Source organism: Phacochoerus africanus, chromosome 8 (genome assembly GCF_016906955.1).
Source record: "Phacochoerus africanus isolate WHEZ1 chromosome 8, ROS_Pafr_v1, whole genome shotgun sequence".
NCBI classification, from domain to species: Eukaryota; Metazoa; Chordata; class Mammalia; order Artiodactyla; family Suidae; genus Phacochoerus; species Phacochoerus africanus.
Genome location: NC_062551.1, coordinates 45,363,671 through 45,375,118, shown reverse-complemented (window position 1 = coordinate 45,375,118; position 11,448 = coordinate 45,363,671). Strand labels below are relative to the sequence as shown.

General features: G+C 57.7%; 1 protein-coding gene across 1 annotated transcript; it reads right to left on the bottom strand.

Moving 5' to 3' along the window:
- Positions 1-1,523: 1,523 nt before the first annotated feature.
- LRFN3 (leucine rich repeat and fibronectin type III domain containing 3) lies at positions 1,524-9,878 on the bottom strand. The gene is made up of 3 exons (XM_047792817.1): positions 8,860-9,878; positions 5,443-6,879; positions 1,524-2,159 (listed from the first exon to the last, which is right to left on the bottom strand). Exons 2-3 carry the CDS (start codon positions 6,861-6,863, stop codon positions 1,694-1,696), a joined length of 1,887 nt encoding a protein of 628 aa, XP_047648773.1. The 5' UTR covers positions 6,864-6,879; positions 8,860-9,878; the 3' UTR covers positions 1,524-1,693.
- Between the last annotated feature and the right edge of the window lie 1,570 nt (positions 9,879-11,448).

The following is an 11,448-nucleotide window of genomic DNA, read 5'->3' as shown; positions in this document are numbered from 1 at the left end:
ATGCCCTAACACCAGTCTCCCTGAGGTCACTGCAGCCTTGATATCATTAAATTCAAAAGTCACTTGAGTGTGACTCGTCTGATTTGCCTTCCTCTGTTCCTCCACCTGCTGCTCTCGTTTAGTCTTTGGGTTGTTGTCTTTTGGCTGAGCCCGCGGCACACAGAAGTTCCCAGGCCAGGCATTGAACCTGTGCCACAGCAATGACCTGAGCCACAGCAGTGACGATGCCAGATCCTTAACTGCTAGGCCACTAGGGAACTCCTAGCCTTTGTTTGTGGTCTAGGTTTTTCTTTGTCCGTCCCTTAAATATAGAGTCCGATGGCCTCAGCTCCCCATCACAGCCGTCGGAACCCCATTTCTGTCCCCAGCTCTAGACTCAGACCAGGGGTCCTGAGGCCTCCTGGCTGTCACCCTTGGTGGCCTTTCCATCCTCTGGGCCCCCCCATATCCACCATGTCCCACGGTGGACTCAGAATCTTCCCTAAACCTGCCCCTCCTCCCTGGTCTTGCATTAGGACAGCTCCACTGTCCGTCCCCCGGCCAGAGGCCTGGGCCTTACCCTGGACACCTCCCTCCCCCACAGCCCTTCAGCTCCATAGCCCATCCACTCAGCTTCTTTTGCTAATATATTTTTTCTTTTTTTAGGGCTGCACCTGCAGCATACGGAAGTTTCCAGGCCAGGTGTCGAATCAGAGCTGCAGCCACCAGCCTGTGCCACAGCTGCATCCTTAACCCACTAGGCAAGGCCAGGGATGGAACCCACATTCTCATGGATATTAGTCAGGTTCTTAGCCTGCCGAGCCACAACGGGAACTCCCCCACTCAGCTTCCCCCAGGCTTGCCCTGGTCCAGCCCTGTTTGCGCCCATGCAAAGTCCCTGCCCTGGTTTCCCCGGGGCTCCCAGCCCGTCTCCTCCTCTAGTCCACATTCCTCAGGATGACTAGAAGGATCTTCCTCAAGCCCGAAGCTCACCCTGCCCCTCCTTTGCACAGGCTCCTCTGTAGCTCCCTGAGACGATCAGGCCAGTGTCTGAGCTCCATGGCCTGGGGTCCTGACCCCTGCTCACCCCCCGCCCTGTGGCTGGCACTTCCTAAGCCCCCACGTGTGCTTCCCTCTGCCAAAAACACCTTTCCCTCTGCTCTCTGCCCAATTATCTCCTCCAGATCACATTTCTCCCTCGGGAAGCCCCCCCCAACCACACCCTGGGCTGAGTTGGGCACCTCTTCTGGGCTCCTACAATCTCCTAGGCTTCCCTCATCACCACGAGTTACCACTGTCTGAGGGGCAGGGCTCGGGGCCGCCTGGGTCCCTTTGGCACCACTCAGCACAGGGCAGGCCAGAGAGGACATTCAAAGAATGTCTGTTCACTGACTAAATAACCATCCTCAGCCTCATCCAGGGACCTCAGACAGAACTGGCGGCGGGGGGCAGAGGGTGTTCCTCTCCCCGGAGGGGGCATCCCAGCTCCAGACTCCTGAACGATCCCCCAGTCCCAACAGACAGAGACAAGGGCAAGGGCCCAGGCCCAAGCTTAGAAAAATAGGACTTTCTTGTTGTGCCCCGGTGTCCCCGTCACCCTCCCCGTCAGAGTTTTAAAAACCGTGAGCAATTTGGTGAGTCTCAGGCCAGGTCCCACAGGGAGTCTGGGTCCTGCCGCCCCTGGGGCCGGAAGGGCCGAGAGGTGGGTGCAAGGCTAGGGTCCCGTGGGTTCGTGGCTGGGCCCCCAGGGCTCACAGTCCAGCTGGACCACGGTGTGGGCCCTGGGTGCGGCAGGCTCAGGGGCAGGCGGGGCCGGCGTGGGGCCCAGGGCGCCGTTGGTCTGGGAGCAAACGCTGCTGACGGGCGCCGGGGCCTTGGCCTTGCCGGGGGGTTGGCCGCCGTGCACCTTGTAGCGCATGAGCAGCACGAAGATGAAGACCAGCACCGAGGCCACGATGACGCCACCCAGTGCAATGATCATGGTGCCTCCCAGGAAGGGCGCGTGTGGGGCCCCGCAGGGCCGCAGCGCCGGCTCGGTGGAGAAGCGGTTGCAGCCCACGGGCCGGGTGGCTGTCAGTCCCGTGGCACTGTCCTCGTACACGGCCAGCACGCACAGATCGTAAGTACGGCCCGATGCGAGGTCTGTCAACAGGAAGGAGCTGCTGTCGGCCGGGATCATCCTGGAGGGACAGGCAGGTGGGGGTCAGGTCTCTGGCTGCCCAGCACCCACCCTGCACGCTCCAGTCGGGAGTTCCTTGCAACCACTACCGATTTCCCTTTGGTCTGACACGTATCAGCTGCCCAGCATCCCTCCGTCTTCTTAGCCAATTTTACCTGCACCCACCCTCTCACTGCCCCATTGCTGCTGCTCAAATGCCCATCTGACCTCCCTCTGGCCTCAGTGCCCCAATTCCCTCCAGTGCCGCCGCCCACTTCCCCTCTGCCACCTGGTTTCCCGCTGGAACCTGTCTGTCTCCTGAGGGCTGTTTCTTTTCTTTTTTTTTGTCTTTTGTCTTTTTAGGGCCGCACCCGCAGCATATGGAGGCTCCCAGGCTAAGGGTTTAACCAGAACTGTTGCTGCCAGTTCACGCCAGAGCCCAAGCAACGCCAGATCGGAGCCGCATCTGTGACCTAGACCACAGCTCATGGCAACGCCAGATCCTTCACCCACTGAGCGAGGCCAGGGATTGAACCCGAAACCTCATGGTTCCTAGTTGGATTCGTTTCCACTGCACCACGATGGGAACTCTCGCTGCTTCTTTTCTTTTCTCTTTTTTTGCTTTTTAGGGCAGTAGCTGTGGCATATGGGAGTTCCCAGGCTAGGGCTTGAATCAGAGCTACAGCTGCTGGCCTACACCACAGCTACAGCAACTTGGGATCCTAGCTGCACCTGCGACCTACACCGCAGCTCACGGCAATGCCGGATCCTTAACCCACTGAGCGAGGCCAGGGACGGAACCCACCTCCTCATGGATACTAGTCAGCTTCGTAACCCACTGAGGCACAATGGGAACTCCCAGTGCTGTTTCCCCTCATACCCAGCAGCCTGATTCCCGTCCTGTGCTGCCACCCAATTTCCCACCAGTCTGCAGCCCAAATTCCCTCCAGGCTGCCCAGTGTTGCTCCACTCCACGGCCTGATTGCATTCCGCTCCCCCATCCTAGTTTCCCCTGCAGTCTATCACCCACTTTCCCACCAGCCCACCACTGGGCTCCCTCCAGCCCTGCTGCCAGACATTGCTCCAGCTCAGTGCCTAGTTTTCTTTTCTGGCTGGTATCTCTCTAACCCGATGCCCATTTCCTCCTAGGCCCTCACCCATTTCCCTCTAATCCCACCTCCAAGTCTCCCTCGAGACCCTCACCTAATTTCCCTCTGTTCCCCCGACTTTCCTCCAGCCGGTGCCTGATTTCCTTTTTCCAGCTGCCCGACTTTCCTCTAGTGTAAAGTTAGAAGTCTCATCTAACTGCCTGATTCCCCCAAAGCGTTGAATCTTGATTTCCTTCCAACCTGTCAACGAACGTCCCCCTGGCCCCGCTGGCGTATTATTATTATGGCACCCACAGCCTGCTGGCCGGTGGGCCCCGTCCTCTGACTCCGTTTTCATTAAACTGATGTGCCTCAGTCATCACTGCTGATGTCTTTCCCTCCCTGTTGCCTTTTTTCTTCCCAGCTCTGTCTCCTGATTCCCCTCTATCTCTGTGGCCTGGTTTCTATCTATGCTTATCTTTCCCATTTTCCTTTTACCCTCAGTAGCCAATTCCACTGTATTTCCTTTAGCAGCAGAGCACCCTGGAGACATAGCTTGTTTTTATAATCACTGTTTTATTCCTAGACTGCTTTAATGAGGGAACCCTGTGACTGTCTCTGGGAAGGTGACTATCTTGGAGAGCATCTGTCACCCCCTGCCAGGCAGGGTGGGCAGGACTTGTGTGATTTTCAGGTGTGGGCCCTCCGTGGATTCTACTGCATTTTGCTGTCTGAGAAAGGGTGTGGGAAAAGCTCGTTGGATTTCCAGGACTGAAAAGGAAATCAAGTGATAATTTCTCCCCCCTCCTTTTTTTTTTTTCATTTTACGGCTTCACAGGCGCCTATGTAAGTTCCCAGGCTAGCTGCAACTACGCCATAGCTTTGTGGCAACACCGGATCCTTAATCTGGTGAGCCAGGCCAGGGATCGAACTCACATCCTCACAGAGACAATGCTGGGTCCTTAACCCACTGAGCCCCAACAGGAACTTCCAAGTGATGATCTCTTGAGACCCAGGTTTGTGGGGAGGCAAAGGGGATCCAGATACTAAGTTTACAAGGTACAGACCCCAGGCCTCAGGAGGCCCAGTCTTCTGCAGCCAGGCCTCAGGGACCCTTGACCCTGTCTGGCAGCGAGAACAGGGAGCCATTCATAGCCATCCGGGCAAGGCTGGACTTGGGGAGACAGGTCAGCAGCACCTGGGTCAGAGCCCACGCTAGTGACCCCATGTGGCCACGGCAGATGTTCCAAAGGCTCTCTGGCTTGAGGGCAAACGTTACACAAACCTACCTCTGGGAGTGCGTGAGCCCTGGGTTTTGTGTTTGCAACAAGAGAAGAGCAATGGGAGTTCCCAACAGTGGCAGACAGTCCCTGTTCACCCAGCAGTGGAGCTTGAACTAGGTTTGATCTCAGTTAGAAAACTCAAAGTTGAGGTATCACATGTTAGAACTCCAAACAAATGGAGCAGGTCACACCACACGAACCCAAAGCCTCATCTCTAGGTAACCTCCTCCCCCGTTTTCCTTTTATTTATTTATTTATTTATTGCCTTTTGCTTTTTTTTTTTTAGGGCCACCCCGAGGCATATGGATCCCTTTTTTTCTTCCTGCAGCGTGGCTTGAATCTAGCCCTGTCATCTGGTTTCTATTACTTAAATGTGTTTATATCTCCTCAACCTTGCCCCCCACCCCCTAATTAACTGTTTACTCTTCTGGCCGATTACCTTTTGCTCTTGCTGCTTGATATCCTTTTCTGTCTGCTATTCATTCCTCTTTTTTTTTTTTTTTTTGGTTTTTAGGGCCACAGGTGCAGCATATGGAAGTTCCCAGGCTAGGGCTTGAATAGGAGCTACAGCTGCTGGCCTACGCCACAGCCACAGCAACGCAGGATCTGAACCTCATCTGCTCACGGCAACACCAGGTCCTTTAATCCACAGAGCGAGGCCAGGGATCAAACCAGAGTCCTCATGGATACTAGTCAGGTTCATTACCACTGAGCCACAGTGGGAACTCCCCATTACTCTTTACTTTTGCTGCCTTCTTTGCACCGCTGCTGCCCGATTTTTTTTTTTTTTTTTTTACTTTGACATCTGACTTCCTTTGTAACGTGGCAGCCTCATTTCCTGTGCTTTGGACTGGGGTATTAGTACGTGTTCCTCCAACCCTCCTTCCACAACACGCCCCAACCCAAACGGCCCGCCGCCACCTGGACCCTGCACCTGTAGACGAGGATGTCATCAGCCGAGCTGTTGTACTGGATCTGGTACATGCGGATGCCTGGGATAGGGCGCTGATCTGGCCACTGGACAAGAGCAGCTGTGGCCCCATGCTCAGTCACCTGGACGCCACGGTCGGTCGGGGGCCCAGCGTCAGCCGCCTTGGCAGATGCGGAGGCAGAGGCGGCAGAGGGCGGGGTAAGGGTATCGGGATCCCCGTCCCGCGGGGGGTCACAGCTGGTACTATTGGCTAGTTGGGGGGGTGGCGGGGGACCCACGGTCAGCTCAACAGCAGCCGTGGCCTCGCCAGCTGCGTTGGCCGCAATGCAGGTGAAGATGCCACCATCGCCTGGCTCGGTGACCAGCAGCTCCAGCGTCCCGTTAGGGAAGGCGCGAGCACGGCTCGAGTTACCCAGCAGCCGGCCCTGGGGTGACACCCAACGCACGCGAGGCTCAGGGTCCCCCACTGCCCGGCAGCGCAGGGCGGCCGGCCGACCGGCGGGCACCGCCAGGGGCGGCGAGCGGTGCGTCACCACGGGGGGCTCGCACACAAACTCCTCCTCGCCCACAGCCCAGAAGTAGCGGCCGCCCAGGGCTGGGGGGGAGGCACAGGCCTCCAGGTCGTCCTCCCGCGCCAGCCGCCGCAGCCACACCAGCTCGCAGTTGCAGTGCAGGGGGTTCCCGCCGAAGGCCAGCACCAGGGCGGATGCGGGGGAGCCACGGGGCCTGGCCAGCAGCGGCAGGCGGGAGAAGAGTGGGTCGGGCGGGATGGTGGTCAGGCGGTTGGAGGTCATGTCCAGGCGCGCCAGCTTGTGCAGGCGGGAGAAGGCGCCGGCGGGGACGGAAGCCAGCAGGTTGTGGTCGAGGCCCAAGGTGTTGACGTTGCCCAGGCGGCCCAGAGCCTCCCAGGGCAGCTGTTCGAGGTTGTTGTAGGAGAGGTCCAGGTCCTCGAGTGTCTCGGCGCAGTCGTCCAGGGCACCAGCCGCCAGGGCTGCCAGCTGGTTATTGCTCAGGATGAGATGGCGCAAGTTGACCAGGCCGCGCAGCTGGCCCTCGCCCAGCGAGGTCAGCCGGTTGCCGTCCAGGTGCAGAGCGCGCAGGGCACGAAGGTCCGCGAAGGCGCCAGCTGCCACGTGGCGGATGGTGTTGCGAGACAAGCTCAGGTGCAGCAGGCCCGTCATGTTGGCCAGGTCGCGGCGCCGCACGGCCGCGATGAAGTTGTCCGCCAGGCGCAGCTCAGCTGCCCGGCGGTCCAGCGAGGGTGGCACGAACAGAAGGCCGGCCCCCGGGCACAGCACGCTGAGGGGCAGGGACTGTGTCTGGCAGCGGCAGCGGCGGGGACACGGGCTGGGTGTGGCTGGCTGGGGGGGAGACGAGGCAGGGGCCAGCGGCAGCAGGCAGAGGAGCAGCGGGAGGACGGCCATCGCGGGCAGGGGCGGCCTGCAGGGAAGAAGGGGGCGTTAGGGCAGGCTAAGGGGTGCAGGGGGGGATTGGGGTGGTCCGAGACCAGAAGAGAAGGTCCCAGTGGGCTGAGAGCAGAAGACTTGGTCAAAAACGGTCGGAGAGAGGAGTGGTCAGGAGTTCCCCTTGTGGCTCAGTGGTGGGCGAATCCGACTAGGAACCATGAGGTTGCGGGATTGATCCCTGGCCTCGCTCAGTGGGTGAAGAATCTGGCGTTGCCTGAGTTGTGGTGTAGGTTGCAGACGCGGCTTGGATCTGGCACTGCTGTGGCTGTGGCATAGGCCAGCAGCTGTAGCTCTGATTCGACCCCTAGCCTGGCAACCTCCATATGCCACGGGAGTGGCCCCAGAAAAGGCAAAAAGACAAAAAAAAAGAGAGAGAGAGAGGAGTGGTCAGACAGATCAAAAGCAGGAGGAGATGTGTTGCAGGGGAACAGAGGAAGCAGAAATGAACAAAGAGGAGTTCCCGTCGTGGCGCAGTGGTTAACGAATCCGACTAGGAACCATGAGGTTGCAGGTTCTGTCCCTGCCCTTGCTCAGTGGGTTAAGGATCCGGCGTTGCCGTGAGCTGTGGTGTAGGCTGCAGACGCGGCTCGGATCCCGCGTTGCTGTGGCTCTGGCGTAGGCTGGCGGCTACAGCTCCGATTGGACCCCTAGCCTGGGAACCTCCATATGCCACACGGGAGTGGCCCTAGAAATAGCAAAAAGACAAAAAAAAAAAAAGAAATGAACAAAGAGAGTCAGAGGGCAAGGAGGCATGAGAAACAGTCAGAGATAGTGAGAGAACAGGAGCAGTGGTCAGGCTGGGTAGAAGGGAAGAGCTTTTGACATGGTTCAACACACATGCTCAGAGATGGCCAAAGAGAGAAGAGGTGCTCAGGATGGTGGAAAGGCTTAGAAGTACCCAGACATGACCAGAGCAAAGAGGTGGTTCGAGATGGCCGAGGTGAGAAGTGGACAAAGAGAGGGGAAGGGGCCAGGGGTGGTCAGATCCAGGAGAGAGGATCAGAGATGGTCCAACATGGCAGAGAGGCAATTAAAGGGAGAAGGAGAGGACAGACATGTCAGAGGCAGCTGGAGATGGGACAGCTGGCGCGGACGATGGGTGTGGAGAGAGGTCATTGGAGAGAGGAAAGGCAGCCAGAGACGTCAGGAAGGATCCGAGAGTGCCAATGGGCAGGAGAGGCGGTCGGTAAAGACCAGAGATGGCTGCAGACTGGCAGTTGGTGGGGGGGGGGTAGAGGGCAAGAGAAATGGTAAAATGGTGAGAGAGCGAGGAGAGGCAGACGAAGGATGTCAGAGAGGAGAGAAGCAGCTGGAGAGAAGCGTGGTAGCGAAAGATGTCAAAGCCGGTCAGAGAGAGTCACAGGTCAAGAGAGCTGCTGAAAGCTGATTAGAGAGAGGTACCTTGGACAGCGATGCCAACGCTGGTCACTGAGTGAAACAGTAGACAGAGGTGGCTGGAGAGAGGGACTGTGGACAGGGGCGTCGAAGATGATGATCAAAGATCGAAGAGGCAGACAGAGGTGGTCAGTGAGAGGAGGGGTGGCGGAAGAGAAGAGGGGTGGACAGAAGCATCAAAGAAGATCAGAGAGAGGAGAAGTGAATGGAGATGGTCAGTGAGAGGAGATGTGGTGGAAGGTGGACGGGAGAGGCAGCTGGAGATACTCAAATAAGACAGAGGGCAGGAAGAAGCTGGTGAGCCAGGGTGGGGAGGTCACAGACCTGGAGATGCCATCCCCTGGGGATGAGGAGGGCAGGGGGGGGGCACGGCTGGCCAAATGTCTGGAGTGTTCGAGGCAGAGAAGGAGTTGGAGGCAGACCCTTGTGAGTGGATACACCTGCCTCCTGCGGAAACTCCAAAGGGTGCCCAGGGGGACCTGGTCCTCCTCACCTCCACCCCCAGCCACAAAGTTCCTCCCAAGTCCCTCCCCTCCAGAGGGTCTCTCAGTAGCCTTACCTGAGCTGGAAGCTGCCCCAGGGAGCAAAGTCCTCAAGCTCCAAGGGGGTCAGGGGTCAGGGCTCTGGAGGGGGTGCCTGGTCATGCCTTCCTTGTCCCCAAGGCCTCTGTAGAGGGACTGTCTGTTGGTGTCTCAGCTCAGACTTGTGGCCACAGTGTCTGCAGACCTTAACGCTTTGAGTCCTAGATCTCCAAATATTGGGCCTCTAAGGGTCCAACCCAGTTTGGGTTGCTCAGTCAGGGTGTCCCAGCTCCGGTCTTGAGAGGCTAAACAGTCAAATGCAGAGTTTAAGGTCTGAGTCTCAGGCCCAGTCTTGGAATCTGATACTGGGGTGCTCAGTTGATATTGGGGTGCTGAGTCAAGATTTGCCCCAAATCTCAGCATTCAGGTTTGCAGCAAGGACTTCAGGCCCAAACTCAGCTTTAGGCCCTGTGGAATGCCAGGGTTCAGATCTTGGAATCTGAGGCCTAAATCTCAGGGTTCAGGTTCTAAATAGTGGGTTCCAGGGTATAAGCATGAGAATCCAGTCCCAGATTTCAAGGTCCCAGGCACAGAACTCAGAGTTCAGCTCCAGATTTGGGGTTTGAGATGCCAAATCTTGAGGTTCAAGCTCCAAATCTTGGGGTCCATATTCCAATTCTTGGGGTTCAGGTTCCAAATCAGCCCCAGAGACTGATGCTGGGATTTCAGCCCCAGATATTGATGTTCAGGCTCCAGGTCTTGGGGTTTCAGCCCCAAATCAGGCTCCCAGGCTCGGGTTTCCAGATCTCCGGATCCAATCTCGGGGTGCAGGCCCCCGATTTCACGATACAGGCCCTGGATCTGAGGCGGCGGCGTCCTGACTTGCTTCCTGGGCTGCAGCGGGGACTGGCCCAGAGGCAGGGGGGCGGCTGCGGTGGGTAGGGGGGCGGCCAGGCAGCCCCGGGGGCCGGGGTGGGGCGAGGCCCGGCGCAGACAGACGGACAGACGGAGACACGCGGTGTAGGGGCACCGCAGCAGAGGCGGGGGCGCAGGGGGGAGGGGCCGCGCTCAGAGACCCCTCCCCCGCCAGGGCCGGGGCGGGGGCCGGGCGGGGGCCGGGCAGGCGGGCCGGGTCCGGGCGCTCCCGCGGCCTCCTCGCCGGGAATCCAGGGCCGTGAGCGCACCCGCGCTTAAAGGCGCAGGCCCCGCGCGCGCCCGCGCTTAAAGGTGTAGGCAGGTCCCCGCTCTCAAAGGCGCGCCCCTGGCCCCACCTCTTATGGAGTCGTCCTAGCTTTGCTTGGGAGACAGAACCCTTGGATAAAGAGAGAGTCAGAGAGATACAGAGACTGAGAGAGACAGACAGACAGAGATAAAGACAGAGACAAAAAATAGGCAGGCTTAGATTGAGGGACAGAGATTAGAATGAGAGAGGCAGATAGAGAAATAGAAAGATATATTCAAGGAGAGATGGAAATACAAAGACAGGGAGTGACCCGGAACGAAAAAGAGAGACAAGAGACAGTACAAGTTAGAGACAGACAAAGAGACGTAGAAGAAGTCAAAGAGACAAAGTCGCAGGGAGAGAGAGACAGAGACAAACTGAGCTGGGGCACATGTGTGTACATGTGTAACCAGTTCTCAATCACAGCCTTGAATGTGGTTCTCCATCCCAGAGGCACCCCCTCCCGGTCTGTCTCCTTTTGTGCCTCTGTCTCAGCACCACCTCCCAGGATGCCCTTCCCACAGATGGAGTTTCCTTATTGGACCTTGCCCATCATCAAGGCTGATCTTGCAGCCAGAGCAGAGCCTTTGCTCCTTCCCAAGTCTCCTTGCTCTGGCTGTAAGGGGAAAACTTGCCTCCAAGACTTTGTGCCCTCTGGAATTAGAGTTACACCTCAAGGCACACTGGCCAGATAACCCATGGAGGAAGAAGATAAGAATTGGGGCAGAGGAGTTCCTGCTGTGGCTCAGGGGTAACAAACCCGACTAGTATCCATGAAGATGTGGGTTCGATCCCTGGCCCTGCTCATTGGGTTAAGGATCTGGTTAAGGATCTGGTGTTGCTGTGAGCTGCAGTGAGCTACAGTGTACATTGCTGACACGGCTCAGGTTTGCTGTTGTTTGGCTGTGGTGTAGGCCGGCAGCTGCAGCTCTGATTTGACCCCTAGCCTGGGAACTTCCATATGCCGTGGGCGCGGTCCTAAAAAGACAAAAAAAAAAAATTGGACAGAGGCAGGGGGCTGACCGAGCTGACCCAGAAAATATGTCCACAGCCTTCCCCTCTTCCTAGCTCAGGTCCACTGTCCCACAGAGTAGCCTATTAGAATTGTACTAACACATGACTCACCAGGAGTGGTGTCTGCCTGTGCTGATGCTTGGAGGATAGTGGGGGGAGGATGAGGGAGGGGGCCCCACATGTTTCCTGGCAGATGGTGTGGCAGGAAGAGGGATGTGAGCTATGGTCTACAAGCCTGGCCTTAGAACTTGGTTATAGCACTATGGGGAACATAGTCTTTTGGGAGCCCTGGTCTGGAGGGGACACAGCTTTGGCTTGTGGTCATGACCCTACCCTGGGGGAACCTGATCACAAGCCACCCCCCGGGAACCCTCATCTGAGTGGAGGAGTA

What these genes read in the sequence shown, in the direction of transcription:
- LRFN3 (XM_047792817.1), bottom strand. Translation starts at nt 6,863, where the DNA reads ATGGCCGTCCTCCCGCTGCTCCTCTGCCTGCTGCCGCTGGCCCCTGCC. An exon ending in GATGACATCCTCGTCTACAG is followed by an intron (nt 2,160 to 5,442) that starts GTGCAGGGTCCA and finishes CTGTCCCTCCAG; the next exon opens with GATGATCCCGGCCGACAGCA.